The sequence below is a fragment of the Oscarella lobularis genome, chromosome 12 (assembly GCF_947507565.1).
Source record: "Oscarella lobularis chromosome 12, ooOscLobu1.1, whole genome shotgun sequence".
Lineage (NCBI taxonomy): Eukaryota > Metazoa > Porifera > Homoscleromorpha > Homosclerophorida > Oscarellidae > Oscarella > Oscarella lobularis.
The window spans coordinates 2408908-2431570 of NC_089186.1; the positions used below are offsets into that span (position 1 = coordinate 2408908).

General features: G+C 45.7%; 8 protein-coding genes across 9 annotated transcripts; 6 read left to right on the forward strand and 2 right to left on the reverse strand.

The window, feature by feature from the left end:
- Window positions 1–259: 259 nt before the first annotated feature.
- LOC136193746 (uncharacterized) lies at window positions 260–2961 on the forward strand. Of its 2 annotated transcripts, none has more exons than XM_065982702.1 (7): window positions 260–772; window positions 817–2024; window positions 2091–2285; window positions 2333–2449; window positions 2503–2577; window positions 2634–2762; window positions 2811–2961. In XM_065982702.1, exons 1-7 carry the CDS (start codon window positions 292–294, stop codon window positions 2931–2933), a joined length of 2328 nt encoding a protein of 775 aa, XP_065838774.1. In that variant the 5' UTR covers window positions 260–291; the 3' UTR covers window positions 2934–2961. The 2 variants fall into 2 exon arrangements, with proteins under 2 accessions (XP_065838774.1, XP_065838776.1); XM_065982704.1 differs by having other exon boundaries at window positions 820–2024.
- A 76-nt stretch (window positions 2962–3037) lies between these two features.
- On the forward strand, window positions 3038–6198 carry LOC136194121 (TBC1 domain family member 5-like). The gene is made up of 19 exons (XM_065983164.1): window positions 3038–3199; window positions 3258–3303; window positions 3356–3421; window positions 3488–3577; window positions 3632–3712; window positions 3765–3832; window positions 3883–3921; window positions 3968–4031; window positions 4079–4164; window positions 4215–4265; window positions 4326–4404; window positions 4458–4517; window positions 4567–4682; window positions 4732–4874; window positions 4934–5040; window positions 5095–5205; window positions 5263–5500; window positions 5563–5648; window positions 5698–6198. The coding sequence occupies exons 1-19, from the start codon at window positions 3075–3077 to the stop codon at window positions 6127–6129; spliced, it is 2088 nt and encodes a 695-aa protein (XP_065839236.1). The 5' UTR covers window positions 3038–3074; the 3' UTR covers window positions 6130–6198.
- A 163-nt stretch (window positions 6199–6361) lies between these two features.
- Window positions 6362–6895, forward strand: LOC136194017 (CREB/ATF bZIP transcription factor-like). Its single transcript, XM_065983023.1, has one exon. The coding sequence runs from the start codon at window positions 6362–6364 to the stop codon at window positions 6893–6895; it is 534 nt and encodes a 177-aa protein (XP_065839095.1).
- A 228-nt stretch (window positions 6896–7123) lies between these two features.
- On the reverse strand, window positions 7124–7847 carry LOC136194123 (chromobox protein homolog 1-like). Its single transcript, XM_065983167.1, has 2 exons — window positions 7405–7847; window positions 7124–7341 (listed from the first exon to the last, which is right to left on the reverse strand). Exons 1-2 carry the CDS (start codon window positions 7785–7787, stop codon window positions 7224–7226), a joined length of 501 nt encoding a protein of 166 aa, XP_065839239.1. The 5' UTR covers window positions 7788–7847; the 3' UTR covers window positions 7124–7223.
- A 4-nt stretch (window positions 7848–7851) lies between these two features.
- On the forward strand, window positions 7852–8627 carry LOC136194122 (NFU1 iron-sulfur cluster scaffold homolog, mitochondrial-like). Its single transcript, XM_065983166.1, has one exon. It carries the CDS (start codon window positions 7863–7865, stop codon window positions 8553–8555), a length of 693 nt encoding a protein of 230 aa, XP_065839238.1. The 5' UTR covers window positions 7852–7862; the 3' UTR covers window positions 8556–8627.
- LOC136194119 (uncharacterized) lies at window positions 8563–13249 on the reverse strand. Its single transcript, XM_065983162.1, has 9 exons — window positions 11958–13249; window positions 11758–11905; window positions 11453–11713; window positions 10991–11406; window positions 10658–10928; window positions 10345–10608; window positions 9892–10290; window positions 9690–9842; window positions 8563–9638 (listed from the first exon to the last, which is right to left on the reverse strand). The coding sequence occupies exons 1-9, from the start codon at window positions 13232–13234 to the stop codon at window positions 8661–8663; spliced, it is 4167 nt and encodes a 1388-aa protein (XP_065839234.1). The 5' UTR covers window positions 13235–13249; the 3' UTR covers window positions 8563–8660.
- A 129-nt stretch (window positions 13250–13378) lies between these two features.
- LOC136194120 (uncharacterized) lies at window positions 13379–18025 on the forward strand. The gene is made up of 8 exons (XM_065983163.1): window positions 13379–14759; window positions 14814–14964; window positions 15014–15477; window positions 15537–15888; window positions 15941–16204; window positions 16263–16649; window positions 16704–16850; window positions 16903–18025. The coding sequence occupies exons 1-8, from the start codon at window positions 13411–13413 to the stop codon at window positions 17920–17922; spliced, it is 4134 nt and encodes a 1377-aa protein (XP_065839235.1). The 5' UTR covers window positions 13379–13410; the 3' UTR covers window positions 17923–18025.
- Window positions 17996–22658, forward strand: LOC136194117 (uncharacterized). The gene is made up of 9 exons (XM_065983161.1): window positions 17996–19380; window positions 19429–19579; window positions 19633–19836; window positions 19881–20143; window positions 20196–20559; window positions 20615–20890; window positions 20943–21320; window positions 21383–21529; window positions 21580–22658. Exons 1-9 carry the CDS (start codon window positions 17996–17998, stop codon window positions 22579–22581), a joined length of 4170 nt encoding a protein of 1389 aa, XP_065839233.1. The 3' UTR covers window positions 22582–22658.
- Window positions 22659–22663: the final 5 nt, after the last annotated feature.

Below are 22663 nucleotides of genomic sequence, written 5' to 3' on the forward strand. Positions count from 1 at the left end.
CGCAGCTAGATTCTATACGTACCGTACGCGTACTGTATACGTACGCTAGTTCGCAATTACTCGTATACTAAGTACTAGTTAGTCGACTTCGTAGTTTTTTGTGAGGGAGGGTGGGTCAATGTCGATGGGCATCCGCGTACAGCCAGACGATACCATTCCTGCACGTGTCGCCACGCCCCCAAGCCTCGGCGGCTGCTCACCAGAGCTAACACGTGAGAGGGCTGACGTCATTTTCGAGAAGTAGACGAGAACAGGTCCCGGCTAGCGTTAGGTAGCGAGAGCTAAAGCGAAATGGATGCCCTTGTGAAGTCAGTTTGTCGCGATCCCAAGCTGCGAAAGACATATGCCACGGCGCTGCAAGAACAGGACATTCGTTCGCTCGACGATTTAGACGGAATCGACGTCGATTCGCTCGTCTCGCTCGGCTTCAAGGAACGCCACGCGAAAGCGCTGAAAAAGAAGAGCGGCGGCGTCCTACTCAAGATCTGCCTGCACGAGACGCGCAACGTAGTCGGCTGCATACGCACCCATCAAGGCACAAAAATCGAAGAACTGCGAAAACTCATCGAAGCCGACGAAATTCCCGTACAAACAACAAAGTACCAATTCAGCGTCGACAACGATCGCGTTGCCATGACGAGCGCACAAGAAGAAACCTGGGACGTATTCGTTCTAACAAAGGGGAAACCCTCAGGTGAAATCATAGTAATGCCAAGTGAAAAAGAAGAGGAAAAAATAGATAAAAATAATATCCACGTGATCGAAGATACGGGTAAGAAATATATGTATTTAGTATGTGATTTTATCTTGTCTTAGTAGAAGTACCACCTATATCTCTAAGGCAAAGTGACGACACGTTTTATTCCTATTACGACGATTTAAACTCCTATTATGACGAGCCTCCGTTTTCCGGATCACCTCCGGGAGCGTCGACTCAGTCCGACCCGGAAACGACGCCGCTCAACGTTCCAAAATCCCTCGCCACGTGGCCACCACAACAGGAGAATTTCTACCCAGAAGAAAATGAAGAAGAAGAAGAAGTGGAAGAATTTTCTTATGAGAAGAAAACCGGTGAAAATGCCAATGAAGAAATCGAGTCTCTTTCCCAGCAATTGTCCCAAGACCTCGGCAATTCATGGAACGACTCAACAAAGCACGAATTTCCATCGTTGCCACGACGCCGAACCCCGTCTCCACCCCAAGAATTTCATCATCATCATCAAAGTCCTCGTATTTCCGCCAAAATAGCTCCTCTCCCGTCTCGAGTCGACTCGAAAGGTCGCTCGAAAACCCAGCTATGGATCGCCAATTTCGACCCGACTATGACGTCAGAAAAACTGCGTCAGCTCGCTGAGCAATTCGGCGAAGTTCTCGGCGTTCAGCTTCACATGAAAGGGCAGATCCCATTCGGTTTCGTTGCGTACGAACGCGAGGAAGACGCCCAGTATGCAACACAAGCGTTGAATGAGTACGTACTTGAAGGCCATCAACTCCGAGTTCAAGCGGCGACGCGACACAGTCTTACTCTCGATGAACAGGGAGCCGGAAAGAAAAAATCGTCGAAGGCGTCGAAAATTCCGATGATTGGATCGTGGAAGACAGCTCGGGTTGTCCAGGAGACGAAACCTCTGCCGCCGCCGTCACTTCCGTCATCATCGTCATCGTCATTATTCGGCGGCGGAGTCATGGAACTCGATTTGTCGACGTCAAAAATTTGCATTGAAAACGCAGATGAGATTACTTCTCTTCTTAGAATCGATCAGCTGGTGAAACGACGTGGACGAGTTATTGATCGCTCATTCAGCGACGGCCGTTTGCTTGTTGAGTACGAGGATACGATGCAGGCGACGGAGGCGGCGGACGCGCTCGACGGTTTCACTCTCGACGGCGTAGAATTAATTGTTCGACAGATAACCGAGTCTCATTCCTCCAGTGATTTCGGTGCCAGGAAGTCAGCGAGTCGATTAGTCGAGAAATCGGGGTCTTCTTCGTCGTCCTGGGCGACGATTGCGTCGTCTGATAATGTAAATAGGATGCATGAGCGATTTTATATTGTCTATCTTTTTTCTTTTCGTGCTTTTGGTCTATAGAGGGAGGAGAAGGTTCTTAGTCGCGTCAAGCGTCTTGTCGATGATCTCGTTCGCGGTGCGAATGTCCAGCACCAATTGGTTGCGACTATTCGCGACGAATCGGCTCTGAAGATTTTGTGCAGCAATTTGATTGACGAGGCGTTGAAGAAGCCGGACTTTGTCGGGCGTCTCATTGTCAAATTGTCGCAATTACAGGTTAGATTTATTAGATCTTAGAGGGAGGTAGTAGATTATGGATTTAGTTTCGTTACGATAATGGAGAAATCGGAAATTTCAGGAGGATAATTTTAAATCAATGTCAACCGCTTTTTTCTAAGTTGACCGAAGATGTAAATAGTTTTTCTCACAGAGCAACCGCGGTAATTTTGGCATCTAAAACGATTTAGACGTGTGTACAACGTTTTGTCTATAGGCTAGTGTATCTAGTTCAAAAGAATTGCGGCTGAAGTATTTTCTATGTTTTTTGGGGACCATGTACAATCAAAGGGTAGGTGTCTGATCGTATTTTTAAAATACTTTCAAGCGGTTCTTCCTTTTCTTTAGTTTATTAACGGTAGTATTGCTGTGGAATGCGTCAGATCGTTACTTGAGGCCGAACACCATTCGTGCCTTACTTGTGCTATTGAATTTTTAGCGATGATTTGGCCTGTAGCTATGCAAGATCCATATAAGGTCAGATCGCTTGTGGCCTCTATTAGTTTTGAAATATTTCTTTTTTAGGCTAGATTTCAAAAATGTGCCGAGGATATGAGTCGAATCGCCGAGCGCCGACCAATTTTGCCTCAGTCAGTAAGAAAGAACCTTCGCAACGTTAGCTCAAAACTACTGTATACAAAGACGTAGAATATAATGTATTTGCATTGGACACGTGCCCAACAACGTGGAGCGCTCCGTCGCCCGTGACGACAATTAGTCCCCAATAATTTTCCTATCACGTGTGCTATGACGTAAGACAAAAGCTCAGACGTGAAAAAACGAGCTCGAATGGACCCCCTACACGCCGCACTGGGCGACGCATCGCCCGAAACGACGAACAACACTGCATCGGACCTCTCCCCAGCGGCGGAAGCCGATTTGTCTCAAAGAACGACGGCTCGCGTAACTCCAGAGTAAATTCCACGAACTCGCGCGCGTGCACCGCACGTACGACGTCTCTTCGCGCGCTAGATCGGAATGGATACGTCTATTCCACGCGGAAAACCACGCGGAAACGGTGAGGCGCTCGCTTTTTCCTCAATGAAACGTCTCGAAGCGACGCTTTCTAGATCAAAGAAATGGGCCTGAAGGGTCTTTTACGAAGTGGCATGGCATTTCGAAGCGTCTGTTGGCGCGTAAGAGCCGAAAAACGACGCGAATCGCGATATTACGTGATAAGGGGGCGTGGTTGGGGTTTTTAGATTTTCTTAGGCTGTTTGCCTGAAAAACGATCCGATTGGGCGTCGAAGGTGAAGGAAAGTCGCAAAGCGTACGAAGTATTAAAAAAGAAGGTGACGTCATTTTTTGCAAAAAATATAATTAAATATTTTTGATTTAATTAAAAGTATGTGGAGGAACCGTTGAAGAAAATGGAGTCGACAGATTTGAGTTTGTCTGTGAATAATCCACTTTCGCAAGACACAAATGTTTGGAGGCAATTTTAGAAAAAAATTTCAATTAGCAGGATTTTGTTTTTAGAGTCCATGGAATCTCTATTTTCAAGACGGCAATTTGAAAAAAGAGATTCTACAGGACGTGGATAGAACGTAGGAGAAAAATATATAATTATTAATTATAGCTGGTATATATACTTTAGTTTTCCGGAATTTGAGTTCTTCAGAGATCCGAGTGTCCGGTTAGCAATAAATTTGAGATTAAACATTATCTAATATTAATTAAAGAGATATGCAACTCAATATTCTCTTCTGTTATGCCAAAGGACATGAGAAACTCTTATACAGACAGGTAGCATAGAAAACGAGATATTTCTACTTTTAATTAATTAAAAATAGGGGATGCATGAGCTTCTTGCTCCCATACTCTTTGTCCTCGACTCCGACAAGAGAATTCCGGGTGAAGCCGGAAGTACTTACCCAGCGTAAGAAAACATATAATTAATTAAAAAATCTCGATTAATCTACACGTAAGAAATGAGATGGATGAGATAATGAACGCGTTTTACGTTGAACACGACGCTTAGTAAGAATAGAGGAGGAGTCCTTTGGGTTCTTATGTTGATGAGGGGGCGTGGTTGCTTAGTTTTCTCTTCGACGCTCTTATGGAGTCGTGCGAAGTGTGGTACTTGCAGAAACCCGAACTGGGAATCTCAGTCAAAAGCGTACAATAAAAATAATCGATTATTAAAAATAATTAAGATTATATATAATTAAGAAATCAGACGACGCCTTGTTTGTCGATTCAGAGGCCGAATACAAAAAGTGGATGAAAGAGGTAGGCCTAGAAAAATCCATAATTAAATAATTAATCAACTAAACGTTAGTCGTCTCCTCTTTCGCGAAAATTGGATCGAGTTCAGAACAAGCTTCTTTCCCAGCTCGATCCCTCGCTACATAGTCACTTAGATAGTCTCGGAATCGCACCCCAAGTCTACGGCATGTAAGTAGACTATATAGTGAGGAATCTATATAACGTTTTGCTAACGTAGTCGATGGGTTCGCTTATTGTTTGGACGCGAATTTCCTCTCGATGATCTCCTCATCGTTTGGGATGCTATATTCGCCTATAGTCCGTCGCTCAGTCTTATTGACTATCTATGCGTGGCTATGCTTCGATTCATCCGAAACGCGCGTAAGGAAAAAATAGCGTAGAGTACGAGGAGATTGCGTCACGAGGTTGGGGACTCTTAGTACTCGGTTTTGACTATTCGTCGTGCATGCAACAACTGATGCATTACCCCGCCGTCGGAGATACGCATTATCTCGTGGAGGAAGCCCTTCACTTGCGAAATCCCAAGGCTAGTTTACCTCCACAACGAAAACGTTTATGTAAATATTTGATTAATTAATAGAAGTATGTTAAGCCGCCTTCGTGGCAGTACACAGCCGCCGCCAACGCGTCTCCGATCATGCAGCGTAAAGTTCGGAGAGTGGACGCAGTAAATAAGGCTATAGCTCAAAAAGTAAAGAAAAGAAAATGGATTCTTTTTTATATATAATATTGGGGGTTATATATATAGGTTGCGCGTCCCGTTGTAAATGCCGCGCGTCATTTAATCCCCAAACGCTCCCCCGTCGAGAGACCGGCGCCGCCACAGAAAAAAATATCGAATTCTAAACAACCCAAGATGAAACCGACGTTGGACCTGAGCGACGGCGCAACGACGGCAACGACGACGAATAAAGACCTCGAAGCGAAGGTCGAAGGTCTCGAATTATTAGCGCAATATTGCGGCGGAAAAATGGAGACTTATCTAAGTAAAAATATATTTTGACTATAAGATTAGTTTAGGCAATGTGTACCCCCTTATCCCCCCTAGACTTAATTCAAGAAGAATTTCTAAAATTGGATCTTGAACGGTCGCAAGAAGATAGCATTTTTCTTGCGCTCGCTGGTCTCAAGCAGGTATCTCCCTATCCAACCCCCCTAAAGACTTCCTTGTATTTTTCCTAAGGTGAGAGACCTTCTCAAAGGAACCCTAAAGCTGAGCGGCACTATAGCGGAAATGGAGTCCCAATTCGACGTTCTCTCGCCTGTCAAGGGAAAGATAAGTTCTCCTATGACCGACCCGTTTGGCGCGTGGAAACTAGCGCAATCGAATAGCAACGTCTCGCCTGACGTCATTACCCCTATTGCTACGCAATTAGACTTCGATACAAAGGAAATAAGCGAGGGGGATAAGAAAAATGAAAGTGATGGGGCGAAACTTCTCGAGCCGCCTACTAATGGAGATAGAAGTGGTTTGCATTCGCCGGAATCCGATCAGACGACGTCATCGTTTGTCGCTGTCGAGGGTAGCGAGAAGGAGGGGAGTTTGGGAGGGGAAGACGGCGGGGAAATGTTTGTTTTTGTCGATCCCTTGCGGGAATTCCAGAACGAGAAATAATACGGAGAGACAGCTATTATAATCGACTTTGGCGTATATATTGTATGTTAACCCGTTGCGTTTAGCGTGCGCGATCCGTGTACTGCGAGTGCGAACGTTCGCGAACGCATCCTTTCGCTTCGCTGCAATCCGCCGTCGTTTCGTCTCGATCTCACTCGGTATGGATCGTTCCCATGTCACAGACCCATCCCTGGACTCTTCTGCCGACATTCGCAGCATTCTAGACGGCCTAATGGCGTCCGAATCGTCGGGAACGACGCCGGACGACGAAGGCGACGACGCAACGCGCACGGCATTAGAGGCGTGGAGCGTCCTAACAGAATCGAACGTTCTCGCCGACTTCTTACCGAAGCGTCCAACGCCGAAAATGACGTCAGAATCGGAAGCGGCGCAACGCGCGCGACAGAGTCGCGTGCGACACAAGAACTACGTCCAATCGCTGGAACAACGCATCGAAGAACTCGAGCGCGAAAACGCGAAGCTCGCGCGCGAGAAAAACGAGATCGAAACGTCGCTCGATCGTCGAGCGCTTCAGGTGAACTACCTACGAGCTATTATCGAGCAGCAGAGCACGCTCTGTAGATTGCTTCAAAAAATGGACGCCCTATATCCGGGCATCGGCGACGAGGCCCCGGCGAAGAGGCCGCGCAATGATGACCACGACTACGCATACGGGAGTGCAGGAATTTGCCTTCACGTGTCCAATGCGCGCGTTAGCTTGGAAATGTGTGCGGAGTGCAGTGCCAAGGCCAATTTCAGAAAATGACAGGTCAATATATTATCACGTGACATATATTGTATTTTGTCATGTCTTTTTGTTGCCAGCACATCTGGGTTAATTGGTATGTATCATTGGGACGGTAGATATACTTGTATTGATTTAAATCTTAATTTTTGATTTGCTGAATTATATGAACTAATGATGTCCAGATATTGTTGTTTCAGGGAGGAAATTCGATTCAAAACACAAAGTCTCGGAGATTGGAATCAATAATTAGGCACAACGTCATTTATTTAAAACAAGAACTCAACTCAACTCTCTTAAGATTATAACGTCCAACGTGCATCAAGTTCAACACTGATCTTTTCATTAGCTACTTCTTGTCTTCTGTAGCGAAGGACAACTTGGCTTCGTAAAACGCAATCACCGCTTGGGGAAATTGAACGTTCATCTTCGAAGTGGGCACAAATTCGGTGCTATTCTCCTCCTTCCTATATATACAAAACAAATAAAAATATGCAAACATACGGGTATTTTTATAAAAAATTCCTCACCATTTGACGAGAAAGTTTCGTTCGCCGTTGTCGTCCTCCGTGACGCCGACGATTTTTTCGAGGGTGTATCCCAAATCGCAGCCGTCTTCATCGTTTTCGTCGTTCTTCTCCTTGAAGGGGAGATCGCCGTAATTCTTCATAGTCTCCTCCTCCTCCTCCTCCTCCTCCTCTCTGTCGTCCTCTTTTCGCTTCCAGTAGTCGCGGAGAAGCTTCTCGCATTGCAAGTGCTCCTCCGGTTCCCACGTATTCGACGCCGATGAAAAGTTCTCCCATTTCAGGAGAAATTCGCGTCGCCCGTTGGGCAGAACGCGATGGGTGACGACGCTCTCGACTTGGTACTCGGGAAGTTCCTCGCGTACGCGTTTGCCTCGCTTTCTCGACATGATGGAAAGGGAGATCTGTTGTTGAGTTGTGACTGGCTCGAAGTATCACGTGGTTTTTCGATTCCCGGACGCGACATGGCGACGCGACTCTTTCTCCGCGCGTTTCAACGCCTTCTACCCCGTCGCACGATGTACATCCAGTCTCTGGAGACGCCAAATCCGAACAGTCTCAAATTCATGCCGGGGCGAACGGTCCTCGGCGAAGGAACGGCCGATTTCGCGCACATTTCCACGGCAGCGCGTCGCTCGCCACTCGCAACGAACCTCTTCCGCATCGCCGGCGTCAGTCGCGTCTTCCTCGGCCCCGATTTCGTCACGATCACAAAAGAAGACGAAGATACGGAGTGGGCGGTCCTCAAACCAGAAATCTACGCAACAATCATGGACTTTTTCGCGACGAATCAGCCAATAATGAACGAAAACGACGTCGCGAGCACTCGAAACGACATCGAAGACGACGAAGACGACGAAACGGTATCGATGATAAAGGAATTATTAGATACCCGTATAAGACCCACGGTCCAAGAAGACGGTGGCGATATAACGTTCGTCGATTTCGATTCCGATACGGGCGTCGTGCGTTTGAAAATGCAGGGCGCCTGTTCCACGTGTCCGAGTTCCATAGTGACGCTGAAAAACGGCGTGGAAAACATGCTCCAATTCTACGTCCCGGAAGTGAAACGGGTGGAGCAGATCGAAGACGAAAGCGAACGCGTTGCCATGGACGCGTTCGAAAAATTCGAACAGCGAAAAAACGCACCAGAATGAAAAATCGTTATGCGTTGCCATGGAAACGTATGCGTTGCCATGGAAATATTTAAAATTAGACCACAGCGAAAATATGAAAAATCGTCACGCGTTGCCATGGAAACATCAAAGTCCTTCTTTCGTAGAATCCACCGAGTCGAAATTTCCCAATTCCGATTCAGCCCTTATAATATAGTGACGTGACTTTCCCGTTATTTTTCCGTAAATCCATTGGAAACACGCTCGAATCCTAGCCCTATGATTATATAGTAAAATGAAGAATCCCGCCACAAAAGGCCACATGGCCGTAAATATAATAATCGTTGATGATACGCGACCGGCCGGAGGTATAGTCAACATAGCGATAAACGTAATATTCAATAAGATAATCATTTCGAAATGATTCGCGAAGGCCGAGTGAAATGGCTCGGCGACGACGTGAAACATCGTTAGGAGAACGAGTATGAGAAGTAGAAAATTCTGACGATATAAATCGCGATTGGGCCCGGATATCGCTCCGAGACCCGTCGCTATGGACGTGATGACGAGACGACGGCCCAAATTGACGGAGATCCACCACTTCCGGGTGTCGCGATAGAACGAGGTGTAGATATCTGATACGGGTTTTACTCGCGGGTGATTTTGAAGTGCGACGGCGAAGATGGGTAGGAGAACGGCGGAGAGAAGCGTTATCGCGCAGAAGGGGAGTAGGATCACGTGTTTATGGTCCGAGAAGGAGAGGCTTCCGTTGAAAAACGTCACAAAGTCTCCTTTCATGTTATCCGTTGTGTAGAGGCGGTTGCTTTGGAGGGGCTGTAGTGCTGCGATTGTGAAGAGATTGTAGCTGAATATGAGCATGAATACGAGCGCCTTTAGGGAGCGCGGTAGACTGAGGAGTTTAGCGGGGCCCGGGCATCGACTGAACGCGATAATGACGAAAACCGTAGTGAGTAGAAGCGCGGGGAAAAAGAATTGGAAACCCTGGTAGCCGGTGACGCTTAGTTGCGACGTGAAGCAGATCTTTTGAATGAAGAGATATTGGAGATTCTGTAGTACATCGCTCACCTTTTGATCGACGGAAAGCGACGCAACAAGCGGCGTAATCTATAGAAAGATAACCTTAAAAAATAGAGAGAGAGAGAGGGGGTCCCCTACTTGGAAAGCAAAGAGCAGGGTGTCGAATGTAGTCGACTTAGCGATGTCCGTAAGCATGGCTAGAGCGATTAGGATAAAAGCGAGAGCGAAGAATATGAGTATGGTGCCGATGGCGCCAGTGATTCCCTTTCCTCCGGTGCATTGGATGCAAGACTAATTAAAAAAAGGGGATTAGAATTTATTAGGGGGCGATTGCACTTACGAGATCGAATGCGCTGACTGTGTAACCCCGCTTGCACTTGCCACACAATTGTCCCACGCGATGCGTTCGACAGGGCGATTGCGATCCCAACTCCCATTTATCGATTTCGATTGTATAATTGCACGCCGATCCGACGCACTGTCCCCACGCGAATTCCGTCGTTGCGTTGATCAATTCGTCGAGCGTTCCATTGGTCACTTGCACGTGGTGCGTGTTCGTCGGCTCGCGTTGCGCGCTCGCGTTCTCGTTCTTCAAATCGCCGGCCCACATGCCCTTCGCCACTGTGACGTGACGCTTGTCGTTGGAGCATTCGATAACCCCCGGCAATATTAGACATTGACATGCGAGCTTATCGTTGTGAACGATTCCGGTTGTGGCATTACGTATTATCTCGTTAACCTATAAGAAGACGGAGGAGATATACACCGGCTTAATGTTCATAGTTGTGTATACCTCTGTTTCGCTGGTTGTGTAATTATACCCCAGTGGGCAGCGAGATAATTTATAGCCTATTGTTAGTGTCTGCGTGACGTCTGAAAATAGAGTATTGGCTCGTATAGTCAGATTTCCTTCGGCTCCTGGGAAGCCGACTAATGCGAAGTCGCTCAACGGTTTATTGAGTCGAAATATGATTGGTTCGCGAGCGCTGTAGCGCTTGCGACCTTGTCTCATTAGAACGTTAGGAATTTCCGAGTCGTCCGCATCGGGATCTTGAAGCTGAGAACACGTGCAACTTAGAGAAGAAAAAAGATATAGATATACTTACTGATATATATGCCACTGAGCTATTGACTCGTCTAAGGAATTGATCGAACGCGGCTATGTGCAAATCGAATCTCTCTCCCGATGACGGTGTTAGTATGAGTCCGCTTTCGTTTAAAATTCGATTAACCGTGCCGTTTTCCGAATGTCGGAGGAACCTCGACGCCCACGATTCCGACCAGGGAATGGCGAACATTTCGGGTGGTGGTATCGGATATTTGACGCCAATTTTCTCACCCAGATTATCAAAAAGTGAAAATTCGGCATGTCCATGTCTACGTGTAGAAATAGAATCGCGAGTCATTTAAATTAACAGGAGAGGATTTAGAATATTTACTCTTTTGCGGTAACGTTGATCACTTGCTGGGCGTAACAGCTGTCGTGAAATTTCCAATACCTAATAGAATTGCCAGTAGAATTTTCGTTCCTATGAAATTTCGAATACGTAGTAGAATTGCCAGTAGAATTGCTGTGAAACGGCTTGATGCAGGAGCACGTCGCAGCCTGAAAAAATAGCCAATCAACGCTCGTTGCCACTTTCGAATGAACCGGCGTTTCAAAGAGACTCTGGTTGAATCGATTAGTAGTTTTCGTGCAGTTTGTTTGCGTTTGATTTTGAACGTAGCTATCGTTTCCCACTGCCGTGATTTCCTGCAGGACGCACGGATCGGTGAAGAATTGAGTGCACGTGAAAAAGTTTGACCCAGCTATGTCTAGACCGTTGACATTGGCTCCGTTATTAGCGAAGATCACCTATAGGAAACCTGTATAGAGAAGTCTGAGTAGGAGAGAACTGTACTTTAGAGCCTTCTGCTTGAGCTGCTTGACCGTTGTCTACAAACTGTATTGATTTTGCTAATCTCTCCTGCTCCCCAGGCGTAAGATCGCCTGGTTCGTCCGTGTAGTTGGTAAATATGCACGTGTCTTCTGGCCCACGCAGAATGCCCCCAAGACCAATTTTATAATTGACCCAATTGACGAATGATTGGCCGGTGCTGTCGTCAAAATAAAAAGCTCCGCCCGAGTCGGCTTTGTTAGATCTTAGCTCCACTGTTTCTGCCTAGAGAAAGAGATGCAAAGTAGACTACAAATAAGAAGTCATACCTCAGACATGTCTACGACGCTTTTGTCATAAAGAGACATGGCTCCTCCCGTCGAGCCCGTGTTCTTCGCAAAAACGAGTTTACCGTACGCGCGGAGCATTGACTGATACAACTGAATTGCGCCTCCGTACGAATTCTGAGTAAAACGACTAGAAGAAAAAAAATATAAATCATAATATGGGCCATTGTTTTCATCCTTGCTTTTCTCCGTCCAATTGAATGGCAATGCCTCGCGCAAATATGACTCCAAACGAGCCCGTATTATTTGTAAAAGTCGAATCGCTTATGAAGACCTGGTAAGGACGCTTGTACACCATTACAGCCACAGCAGCGGAAGGACGATTGCAATAGACCATAATCGCCGAACCGACTCCAAGCGTAGGAAGCGACAGTAGAGCATCAAAGTCAGACTCGTTTACATAGATCGTATTATTGGGAGCATCCAGATAAATACCGAATATAGCACCGCCTTCAATACTGCTTTGAAGCTGATAGAAACTACTTCTTTTTACGCAGAGAGTATTATTTTCCGCGCCGTCTGCAAATGCGACGTAGAGACCCGCGCCGACTTTAGCTTGGCAGTTCGTAAACGTACTATTAGAAACGAGAACGCTATTATTTAGGGCATCGTTGATGAAGATGATGTGAATCGTCGTCGTTTTGTGCGACTGCATTCGATCGAACGTGACGTTATCAACGTTGATTGACACGTGCTTCGTATTATTGAAAATGACGTAGAGCGGAACGCTGTCAAGATCCCGGAGTGCCGATGTTAGAACTTCCGAAAGTCCGATGCTCGTTTGGCTGAAATTTGAGAAAGAGGAATCGCGCATAATGACGTGGAAGTCACGTGATTCGTCCGGTTCAAAATCGTTGAAAATGATGTATAGGGCTCCGCGCGTGTTTTTCTGAGTGACGGGCGCATCTTGGCCGCGAAACGAACACCGTTCGATTAGAATCGGAAGCGAATTTGTTAGACTTAGTCCCACGGCCTTTTCGCCGATGTCGTCGAAAGTGACGTCAGAAAAAGAAACGTTTCGACACGACGTCGTCGAAATAAGAAATCCCGTAACGTTAGTAAGAAAATTAATGTTGGAAAAAGTCAAAAACGAGCTGTTGCTAATGGAGATTCCGGCCGAACGATTCACTGGAACAATCCAAGTCTCAGACGACCCGTTGCCTGTGAACGTCACATCCGCGACGTTATTTAGTGTTAGATTTTTCTCTATATAGTGCCATCCGTCCCATAGAACGACTTCGGTTGGGCCATCGATGCGTTCTGTTGCGTTTATTGCATCAGAGAGTGAGTCAAAGACTTTGGTACAGGAAGTGGGAGGGGTGATCGGTTTTTGCGCCTGTACGCATATTCGAGAAGCGGCGGATAGAGCTGACGGGAGCACCGCGACGAGCAAGAAGACGGCGATTGACGCTCTTCGCATTGTTTTGGATCTCATTAGAGGAATGACGCACGTGAGCATGGGAACCTTGACCTAGGGGGCGGACCCTCCTCGATTCTTGAGAAAGGAACGCGCGAGCGGATGCGGAATTGCCACTGACCGACGCGCACAATGCCACTGACCTCGTGATGCAAAAAATGCGATCATAGACTAAGAGGTTCTCTAGCAGGACTTCCTACGTCATACGGGAAGTCGGCATGACGGTTGCCTTCGTCTCGCTCTCGTTTCTCGTCGCTTCGTTGGCGCTTTCCCTCGCTCACAACTGCTCGAGCACTTGCTCTCCCACGGCAACGGTCTGGTACGTACAGGAATCTTCATCGGTTCCGCAGAACGACGACTCGGAGTTCTGCTGCTTCAAAAACATCGATTTGGCTCTCAAACGACTAAATCAATCCGTCGAGCACGTAACGATCAAACTGGGACCCGGTAACCACACGGTTTGCGAACAACACGATATTTACTCTTGTTCCAACGTTATTCTTACGTCAATGAGTGGCAATCGATCTGACACAGTCATTCGCATAGTCGATTACATATCGTTTAGAGCGTGTTTCAACGTGTCTCTCGTCAGTTTGACGTTTGATATTACGAATAGCAGCGGGACAACGAATTTTGGAATATTGACTTTTCTCTGTTGCCATGGACTCGCGTTGGAAGATTCCTCTTTTGAAATTTCGGTGATGAAAAAGAGCGTTTCTCTTGTGACGAACTTCGACGCGAGCGTACGTCAGTGCAAATTCATTTTCACAGTACCCTCAACATTTGAGAATTTCAAAGAGTCTCAAAAAATAAATTCGACTACAAATGCATGGGGTTTGATGTTGGACATAAGAAACAGCTATTGTCTAAATCACGACAACGACACCAGCGATCTATTTAATGAATTGAATGACGTCACATTTGAGCCGAGAGAATCCATTCGCTCTTTTTACGGATACGATTCAATAGCGAAAAATGAAGAAGACGATGTTCATCAAAACCGATATTTATTATCGATTAATTTCACTGCGGCCGAAAACGTCGTTGTCAATGTAACGAACGTCACTTTATCTGATCTCGTATTTGGTTTTGCTGGTCCGGCTATAGCTCACGTATGTTCCCAAGCAACGAATAGCGTTATTAATTTCGATAGGGTATTAATCAAAGGAAATAAGTGTTTCAGGGGGTGTGGTTTATTGATTCAATTCGATACCTTACTTCCGAGTCAGAACACCTTTATTAATATCAAAGAGAGTAATTTTTCGAATAATACGGCCGTTTTTGAGGGTGGGGCTGTGATTATCATAACGGGAGTCGGAGAAATAGACATAGAGAATTTGGTCTCTTTTCAAAATACCGTTTTCGAGCGGAATACCGCTTTTCAATATTTCGGAGCCGGAAGTGCCGTCATGATTTTTTCCATCGCCGGATTCGGTCCCGGAAATGATGTCAACGTTTATCCTTTACCAACGAAAGTGATATTCGAAAACTGTCAATTTTCGCAGAATCGCGCTCTTTATGGAACGATATTTTCCAAACGAAGCAACGTCATTATCAACGGAACAAAGTAGAAATAAATAAATAATTAATGTACCTTAATTAATATCTATACTAAATTTAGTACCACATTCACTGAGAATTCGGGCGGCGCCGTGGCGTGCGTCGGCTCAAATATTACGCTATCTGGAAACGCAACATTCGAATCCAACTACGGTTGTCTTTACGGTTGTGCCCTCGATCTTCGCCAATACAGTCACGCCAATTTTATTGACGTGAGTGAGTACATAAAGTTTTTTATTTATTATGTTGTCTATGTTTTAGGTTGATGATTTGTATTTTTATAATAATTCCGCCACCGTACGCGGCGGTGCCATATACGCCGATTCGACGACATCATCCGAATCGTTCGTCGACTTCGTCAACTCGCTCGCCGGCCTAAAGACAGGCGGCACGTGCTTCATAACAACGTCGAAAAATCTCTTATTCGATTTCGCGAACTCGACGTACAACTATTCAGCACAGGTTCATTTTTCGAATAACAACGTGTACGGTTCGGTGACGGGAGGCGGTTTGTACGCGTCAACGTTGTACTTATGTCCCGATAAATTTATTCCGAGATCGCAAGAGGAGGAAAATTCCGTGGGAACGAGCGTCTCGTCGATAACGTTCGTTAGGGCGACGTGCGAGTGCTACAAAAACGTCAACGACACTCGCTTTCATTTCGACGTCGGCGAATGCCGGCGTGACGTCGTAACGGAACGAGTCGAGTGTTTGAAAAATAGAACGTATTAGTTTGCGAGAGAGTCTACGTTTCAAGTATGTATTTTGTTTTTTTTATTTTTAGTTGCGTTGGAAATTCGCATATACATGGCGCGAAACTTCATCGAGGCATGAAGGCGTCGTTGGATTGTTTCGTCGAGAATTCGAAGGCGTCGCCTTTCAGTCGCGGAAACGTGTTGTATCAGCACCATCTCTTCAAAAACGACGATCTATGGGTTCCCTTTGGATCGTGCATTTACGGAAATTCGTTAGCAATTAGCAACACGTCGATATTCAGTGATCGAGCGAATTGCACGTATCCGGTGGAGCAGCCGTCGGAAATTACGCTATATCCGGCACCGGGCGAAATTTTCGAACTCTATTTCAATCCAAGAGACGAGTTCTTTAATAACGATTCGGTTCAAGTGTCCATGCAGGTGATACATGCACAAAACGCCGTTGATGTAAATTCGGAATTTATTTAATTAGGTGATGAATCTGAATGATTCGGCTGCGCCAAAGGCTCTCTTGCGTCAGGCAGACATCGAATACGGTTGGCAAACGAAGTACTTTTTCGATGCGAGTAAGACTGTCAATGATCTGTCTCTCGTTGGCTTGGTGGGAGAAAAGGGAGCGATTGTCGTTTCTTGGTCGTCTCCTGTATTTCGGGGTGCCACGTGTTCGTTGGTTATTCAGTTTGAATTATCTCCGTGTCACATTGGCTACGTTTTTCCAGACACCAACCAAACCACTGTAAAACTCTAGATTATCTACTTTTGGGGATTGCTGTGTATAATCTTAATTTTTTTAGGCTGATTCGTACATACGTCGGAGTAGAGGAAATACGTATTTGGTTGAAGATTCTTCAGCTGCTTCTCCCTTAGCTTGCCAATGTGCTAACTTGCCTCACGTGCACTGCGGCAACGACGGCCGATCGCTTGAAATTGCAGATTCCGTGTGGGTGGGATCGCTAGATAACGAGCCCCCGCCGCCGAAATTTTCCCTAATCAGTTCGCTGAAAAACGCGACAAAACGAAAATTCGGAGCGCACTATTGCACGAAAGATTGCTACGATTCGTCGTCGACTCAAATGTACTCGTACAACTTCAGCGAACCGTCGGCTCACTGCACGCAAAGTCACACGGGTATCCTATGCGGCGCGTGCACTCCAGGAACGTCGTTGACAGTCGTTCGTCAGGTACGTATAAGAAAGCGAATTTCCTAGAGCGCTTTGCCTGTATGAAGCATTAAGGAATGCGAGAAGTGCGACGACTGGAAAACGGGTTTGATTGCAACTTTTTTCATCTCTTTTTCTACGGCAGTTTTTTTCGTCACTATAAGCATGGCATTCAAAGTCGTTGGCAGCGCCGCCTTCGGCTCTTGGCTTTTCTACTTACAGGTATTCAGTGAGAAAACACATCTTTTTTATTTATTAATTAGATTTCTTTAAGGTTGTCTCTCTCTTTGTTCGACCCGAATTTTACGGATACTTTGGTTTTCATTTGGCTATCTTTCCGACCGGCATGTGCGTTTGGGAAAATATGACGTCACTTCAACGTCTCGCCTTCACGGCACTTTTACAATTGATCTTCCTTTTCGTCATTGGTTTCGTCTATCTTTTGACGTGCTTTCGAAACTGCTCGAAATATATTCCGACGTCGAAAGTTCTCGACGCCTTTCTCGTCGTTCTCATCTACGTTTACATTCCTATAACGGAATTCGCCTGTTCGACAATCAGTTGCACCGTTTATATTGGCGGAGAAGTGCGTCTTCTCGCCGATCCCACGGTGCAGTGCTTCCATCCGGATCACACTCCCTACGCTATTATTGGCATTATTATATTAATTATTTTTGTGATTCCAGTGCCTGTGATATTTCTCGTCTATTTGGAACATCCCCGTCTGGAGAAGACGATGTTTTCTCGTCGTCTTAGGAAAGCCTGTGCTCGACGATACAGGGATGGAAAGGAGTGGTGGATTGGGATATCGTTTATTCGGAGATTTGTACTCGTTCTCTTTTCGTCGGTCGCTGCTATGGCAATCTGCTCTAAGTTACTCTTATTGGCTCTCATCTGCATTGCAATGATTCTTCTTCAGATTTTCATGCGGCCGTATAAGAAGAATTATGCTAATTTATACGAGACGGGTATTCTGGTGAATTTATTCGTTTTTTCTGGTCTCAATTTAAATGATCCGACGTCGATAAAAGGTACGGCTTCGACTGTGCTCATCGTTCTTATGGAAATCGTCTTCTGGTGGCCCTATGTCTTTCTCGGATTCTATGCGATAAATAGGTGGCGTCACAGGATCTATAGTTGCATGTCTTGGTTGAAAGGAAAATGTGGTCATTCTTCTTCTGAGATTTATATAGCACCACCAACAAAGAAGAAGAAATCGTCTGCAAGACAGGATGCTGAAAGTGAAGCTCTGCTTCGAGATCCACTTCTTGCTTACGATTCTGACTCGGAGTAAATAACTGTAGAATTTCTATTGATTGATTTAGCTTTTTATCCGGGTATGCCCGAGGTCACGCGAGCGACTTTCGATGAGGAAATTCGGCGTCTTCTACGGGTTCCTCGGCCTATTGTATGGCTTCTCGCGTTCGTACGGCATCTCCTACAACTGCTCGAACGCATGCGCCACGGCGAACACGTGGTACGTCCACGGATCCGAGTCTTCGAGCGATTTCTCACCAAACGGAAGCGCGTGCCAATACGACAATCTCGACGCGGCGCTCAATCGACTTCAGAACAACCCCTGCAATGCCTCCCCACTCAAACACCTTTCGATTCTCTTGGAACGAGGCGATCATATAGTCAACGGTTATTATAAAATTTCGTTCCATACGAATCATGTGACGTTCTCTCCGGCGGCGGCGAACGAAAACGCCACCGTTTACGTTCGCAATCGAATCCTTTTCGTCAATATGACGAATTTGTCTTTCGATAATTTGACATTCGTCCTCACTGAGAGCCTTTATAAACCGCCCTTGGTAGAGAGCAATAATTTCACGGCTCTCGAGCAATTGGGACTAATGACTTTTGTTGGCTGCAGAAACGTTCAATTGAATAATTGCACTATTCGATTCACAATGACGTCACATAACATATTCTTTCTTACGTCGTTTCACGTCGTCGTTTCGCGTTGTCGTTTCGTCTATACGGTTCCGCCGACTTTGGAGGATTATAAGAAAGCGAAACGCGGCGCGTGGGGTCTACTTTTCTTCTTTGTGTCTCCCCCCGCGAATAATGGCACGGACGCGAATTCGTGCGAAAATTGCTTTCGAATGTCGAGCACCGTTTTCGAGAACGCGACCGATGTTTCGTTTTATGGCTATAGTAACATAGCGAGAAACGAACACGACGCCTTGCAGAAGCAATATTTGATTGGTATTGTATTGGCTAACAGCAGGAACGTGACCGTTGAGATAATAGATACGCAAGTGACTGGCATGGTGTTTGGCTTTGCTATACCGTTGCTCATAGAAGCGGTCAATGAGACGTCGAATAGTGCGATAACTTTGTATGGAGTGAACGTAAGCGACAATAAATGCTTCAGTGGATGCGGAATGGTCGTTTTTTTCATTAACGAATCTCGTGGCAATTTTGTCCACGTCATAAATTGTCATTTTCAACGTAATACTGCTGTTCTTGAAGGGGGTGCCGTCTTGGTTTTGTTCGAGAAAAATAAGGAGGAGAACGTGGCATATTTTCGGAATTCGAGTTTTATGGAGAATAATGCTTTTCAGTATTTTGGCGCCGGGAGTGCCGTCATGATTTATTCGGATGCCGGCTACGGTCCGGGAAATAGCGATCATCCGTACGATTTGCCTCCGAAAGTGATATTCGAAGACTGCAAATTTAAGAAAAATAAGGCCAATAGTGCAGCCGTCTTCTCCAAAGAAGCAAACGTCATTTTCAACGGAACAGAGTAAAAAAACAGGTTTCAATTAAATTAAACAATGTGATATAATTTTAGGACACTTTTTGACGAAAACCGAGGCGGTGCCGTCGAGTCAGCGAGTTCAAGTATAACAATCTCCGGCGAAGCGCGATTTCAAAACAATAGCGGTTGCTCGTTCGGTTGCGCACTCGACCTTCGTTTATTCAGCCACGCCAATTTTATAAACGTAAGCGTTTTCGAGAGTACGATGTATATTTTACTCTTTAGTGTCTCTTCTAGGTGGATCACATTCACTTTATAAATAATAGTGCTAGCGTGAACGGCGGAGCGATGTTCGCCGATTTGACGACGTCATCCGAAACGTACGTCGATTTGATTAACTCCCAATCGCTTCTCGACACGGGCGGAAAGTGTTTCATAACGGGCGACTCTCATCTCCATTATGACTACGCCACGTCGCCAATCATCAACGAAACGTCACAGGTATGACGTCACTCAAAAAAACGCTCATATTTTTTTCTTTATAGATTCATTTTTATAATAATACGGCTTCGGTTTCGGGTAATGACGTCTACGCGTCGACGCTCTATCTATGCAGTGTCAGTCAAGTGTCGTTGATATCGCGATCTCGTCGGCTCTTTCCCATCAGCACGGCCGTCGCGTCGATATTCTTTTCCAACGCGACGTGCGACTGCTTCAAGGACGTCGACAACGTGCGCTTTCATTTTAGAGAAGGAGAGTGCACGAGACATAAGATCGCAAAGCGAATCAACAGTCTCAAGAACAACACGTAGAATATCTAAGGTATATATAGTCTAAGGTTATTGATTCTATTTCTATAGGGGTGGCTTTGATTCGTTCAATGCCCCATCGCTTTTCGATCGGATGAACGAGACGTTGGAGTGCACTGTCGACAATTTGATTGCGCTTGGAGGCGGTCGAGGAGCGGCGTTCCAACGCGACGTCGTCTCGCACTTCGTACACGATCGTTGGGTTCCCTTTGGATCGTGTTTATACGGAAGTTCGCGTCGATTAGCGAACTCGCGATTCAAGGACTATCCCGCTTTGCGTTACATGTCCGACTGCTCGGCTTCCGTGCAGCCGTTCGATATCACTTTATATCCGGCGCCTGGGGAGAGATTCGCTCTCTATTTAGATCCGAGAGATGAGTTAGATAGGACGGGTCCCGTTCAAGCGGCAATGCAGGTTTAATTAATCAATTTAATAATTAAAAATCGCGTTGTCTAATTTTTTTTCTAAGGTTTTACCTCGGATTGATTTGTATACTGTAGATGAGTTGCCGCCTGCTCTTTTGCGTCAAGGGTTGACTGAGTACGGTTGGGATACCTTGTATTATTTTGATGCTAGTGAGCCGATTAATGGGCTAGCACTTGCTGGTCCCGTTGGAGCGAAGGGCTCTCTCTACGTTAATTGGCATTCGATTTTTCGAGGTAGCGAGTGCGCTTTGTTCATTGACTTCGAACTAGCTCCGTGTCATATTGGGTACGAGTTTCCAAAGGATAGTGACTCCGCAAAAGTTAGACACCTGTCTTTGATTAAATAATTAATTAAATACGTATATTGCCTAGGCTGCTGAACACATAAAGCAATCAAAATCGACGATTAAAAGACTAGGGACTTATTTAGCCGGTAATTTCGTCTGTCAATGCGCAAATCTTAGTCACGTCGAATGCGGAACGGATGGTCGAGAATTGAATGTTCTGGATACTGTATGGGTGGGATCGCTCGAACGCGACGACTTCGCCAACGTTTCTCTTATTGAAACATCGAATAAAACGAGTAGAAAATTCGGATCTCATTACTGCACCGACAACTGCAACGAAAATTCGCTGGAAGCGATTTACAAGTACAACTATGCGAATCCGGAGACGCACTGCTTGAAAGATTACACGGGAGTTCTCTGTGGTCGCTGTCAAAAGGGAAAATCATTGACGCTCGTAACACAAGTAAGATTCCTATATACCTATATATATTATCAGTGCAGAAGTAAGACCTTTTTTTCTTTTAGGAATGTATTGAGTGTGAGGGTTGGAAAAAGAAGTTGGCTATAACGATTGTCATAACGTCGGCAATTGCCGCCTTTTCTGTGACTGTGAGTATGGTTTTTCGAACCGTCGCCAGTTCCATTGTCACCTCGTGGCTCTTCTATGCTCAGGTATACATATATGATAGGATATTGAATTCATCATTCGTTTTTCTCTATAGGTTGCTCGATTCTTTGTTCGGCCTCAATTTTTCGACATTTTCGCCTTTCAGTTGACTGTTTTTGCCACCGGTTTTTGCGTCGCCGAAGAGTTGACGCCACTCGAACGTCTCGCTCTCATCGCCGCCTTGCAAACGACGTTCTTTATTTTCATCGCGATCCTTTTTGCGATGGCGCGCTGCAGTCGAACGATGGCGCGCTACATCAAAATGTCCAAACTTCTCGACACGTTTCTCGTCGTTCTCGCCTACGTCTACGTTCCCGCCGCCGAATTCGCTTTCTCCGCGATTAGCTGCACGGTTTATATCTCCAATGAGATTCGAGTTATGGCCGATCCGACGATGCAGTGTTTCGACAAGGAACACTTTCCATTCGCCGTCACTGGCATTGTTCTTCTACTCGTCTTCATCATCCCAACGCCAATACTATTTCTCGTCTATCTAAAACATCCTAAATTGGAGAAGAAACCGTTTGCACGTCGTCTTCGAAAAGCCTGTGCTCATCAATTCAGAGAGGGTAAAGAGTGGTGGATCAGTTTGACTTACGTTAGACGATTCGTATTGGTTCTTTTTGCGACTATGGCTGCTGTGTCCATCACCACTCGTCTACTTTTCTTGGCTCTCATTTCCCTAGGAATGATTTTGATGCAGTGGTTCGTGCAGCCGTATAAGAAGACCTATTCGAATTATTTCGAAATGGGCGTTCTGGTGAATTTGTTTTTGTTTGCCGGTTTGAATGTCAATGATCCGGAAGCGATTCAGCCGGAAGGCGGTGCTGCCTACAAAGTTCTTCTCGGTTTGCTCTACATTGTTTTTTGGTGGCCTTTCGTTGTATCGTCCTTATATGGTTGGTATCGATTTTTTGTTAGAGTTCGAATTTGGCTGGGGAGAAAAGTCGTCTCGGATAAGGAGATGTCGCAGAAATCGTCTTCTTCAAAAGCGGACCAAATAGCTCTTCAAAAACAGTTAGAAAATCTTCGCGATCCTCTTCTTACAGTTGACTGATCTTTTATATGCATTGCAAGGATTCTTCTTCAGATTTTTATGCGTCCGTTTAAAAAGAATTATGCTAATTTATACGAGACGG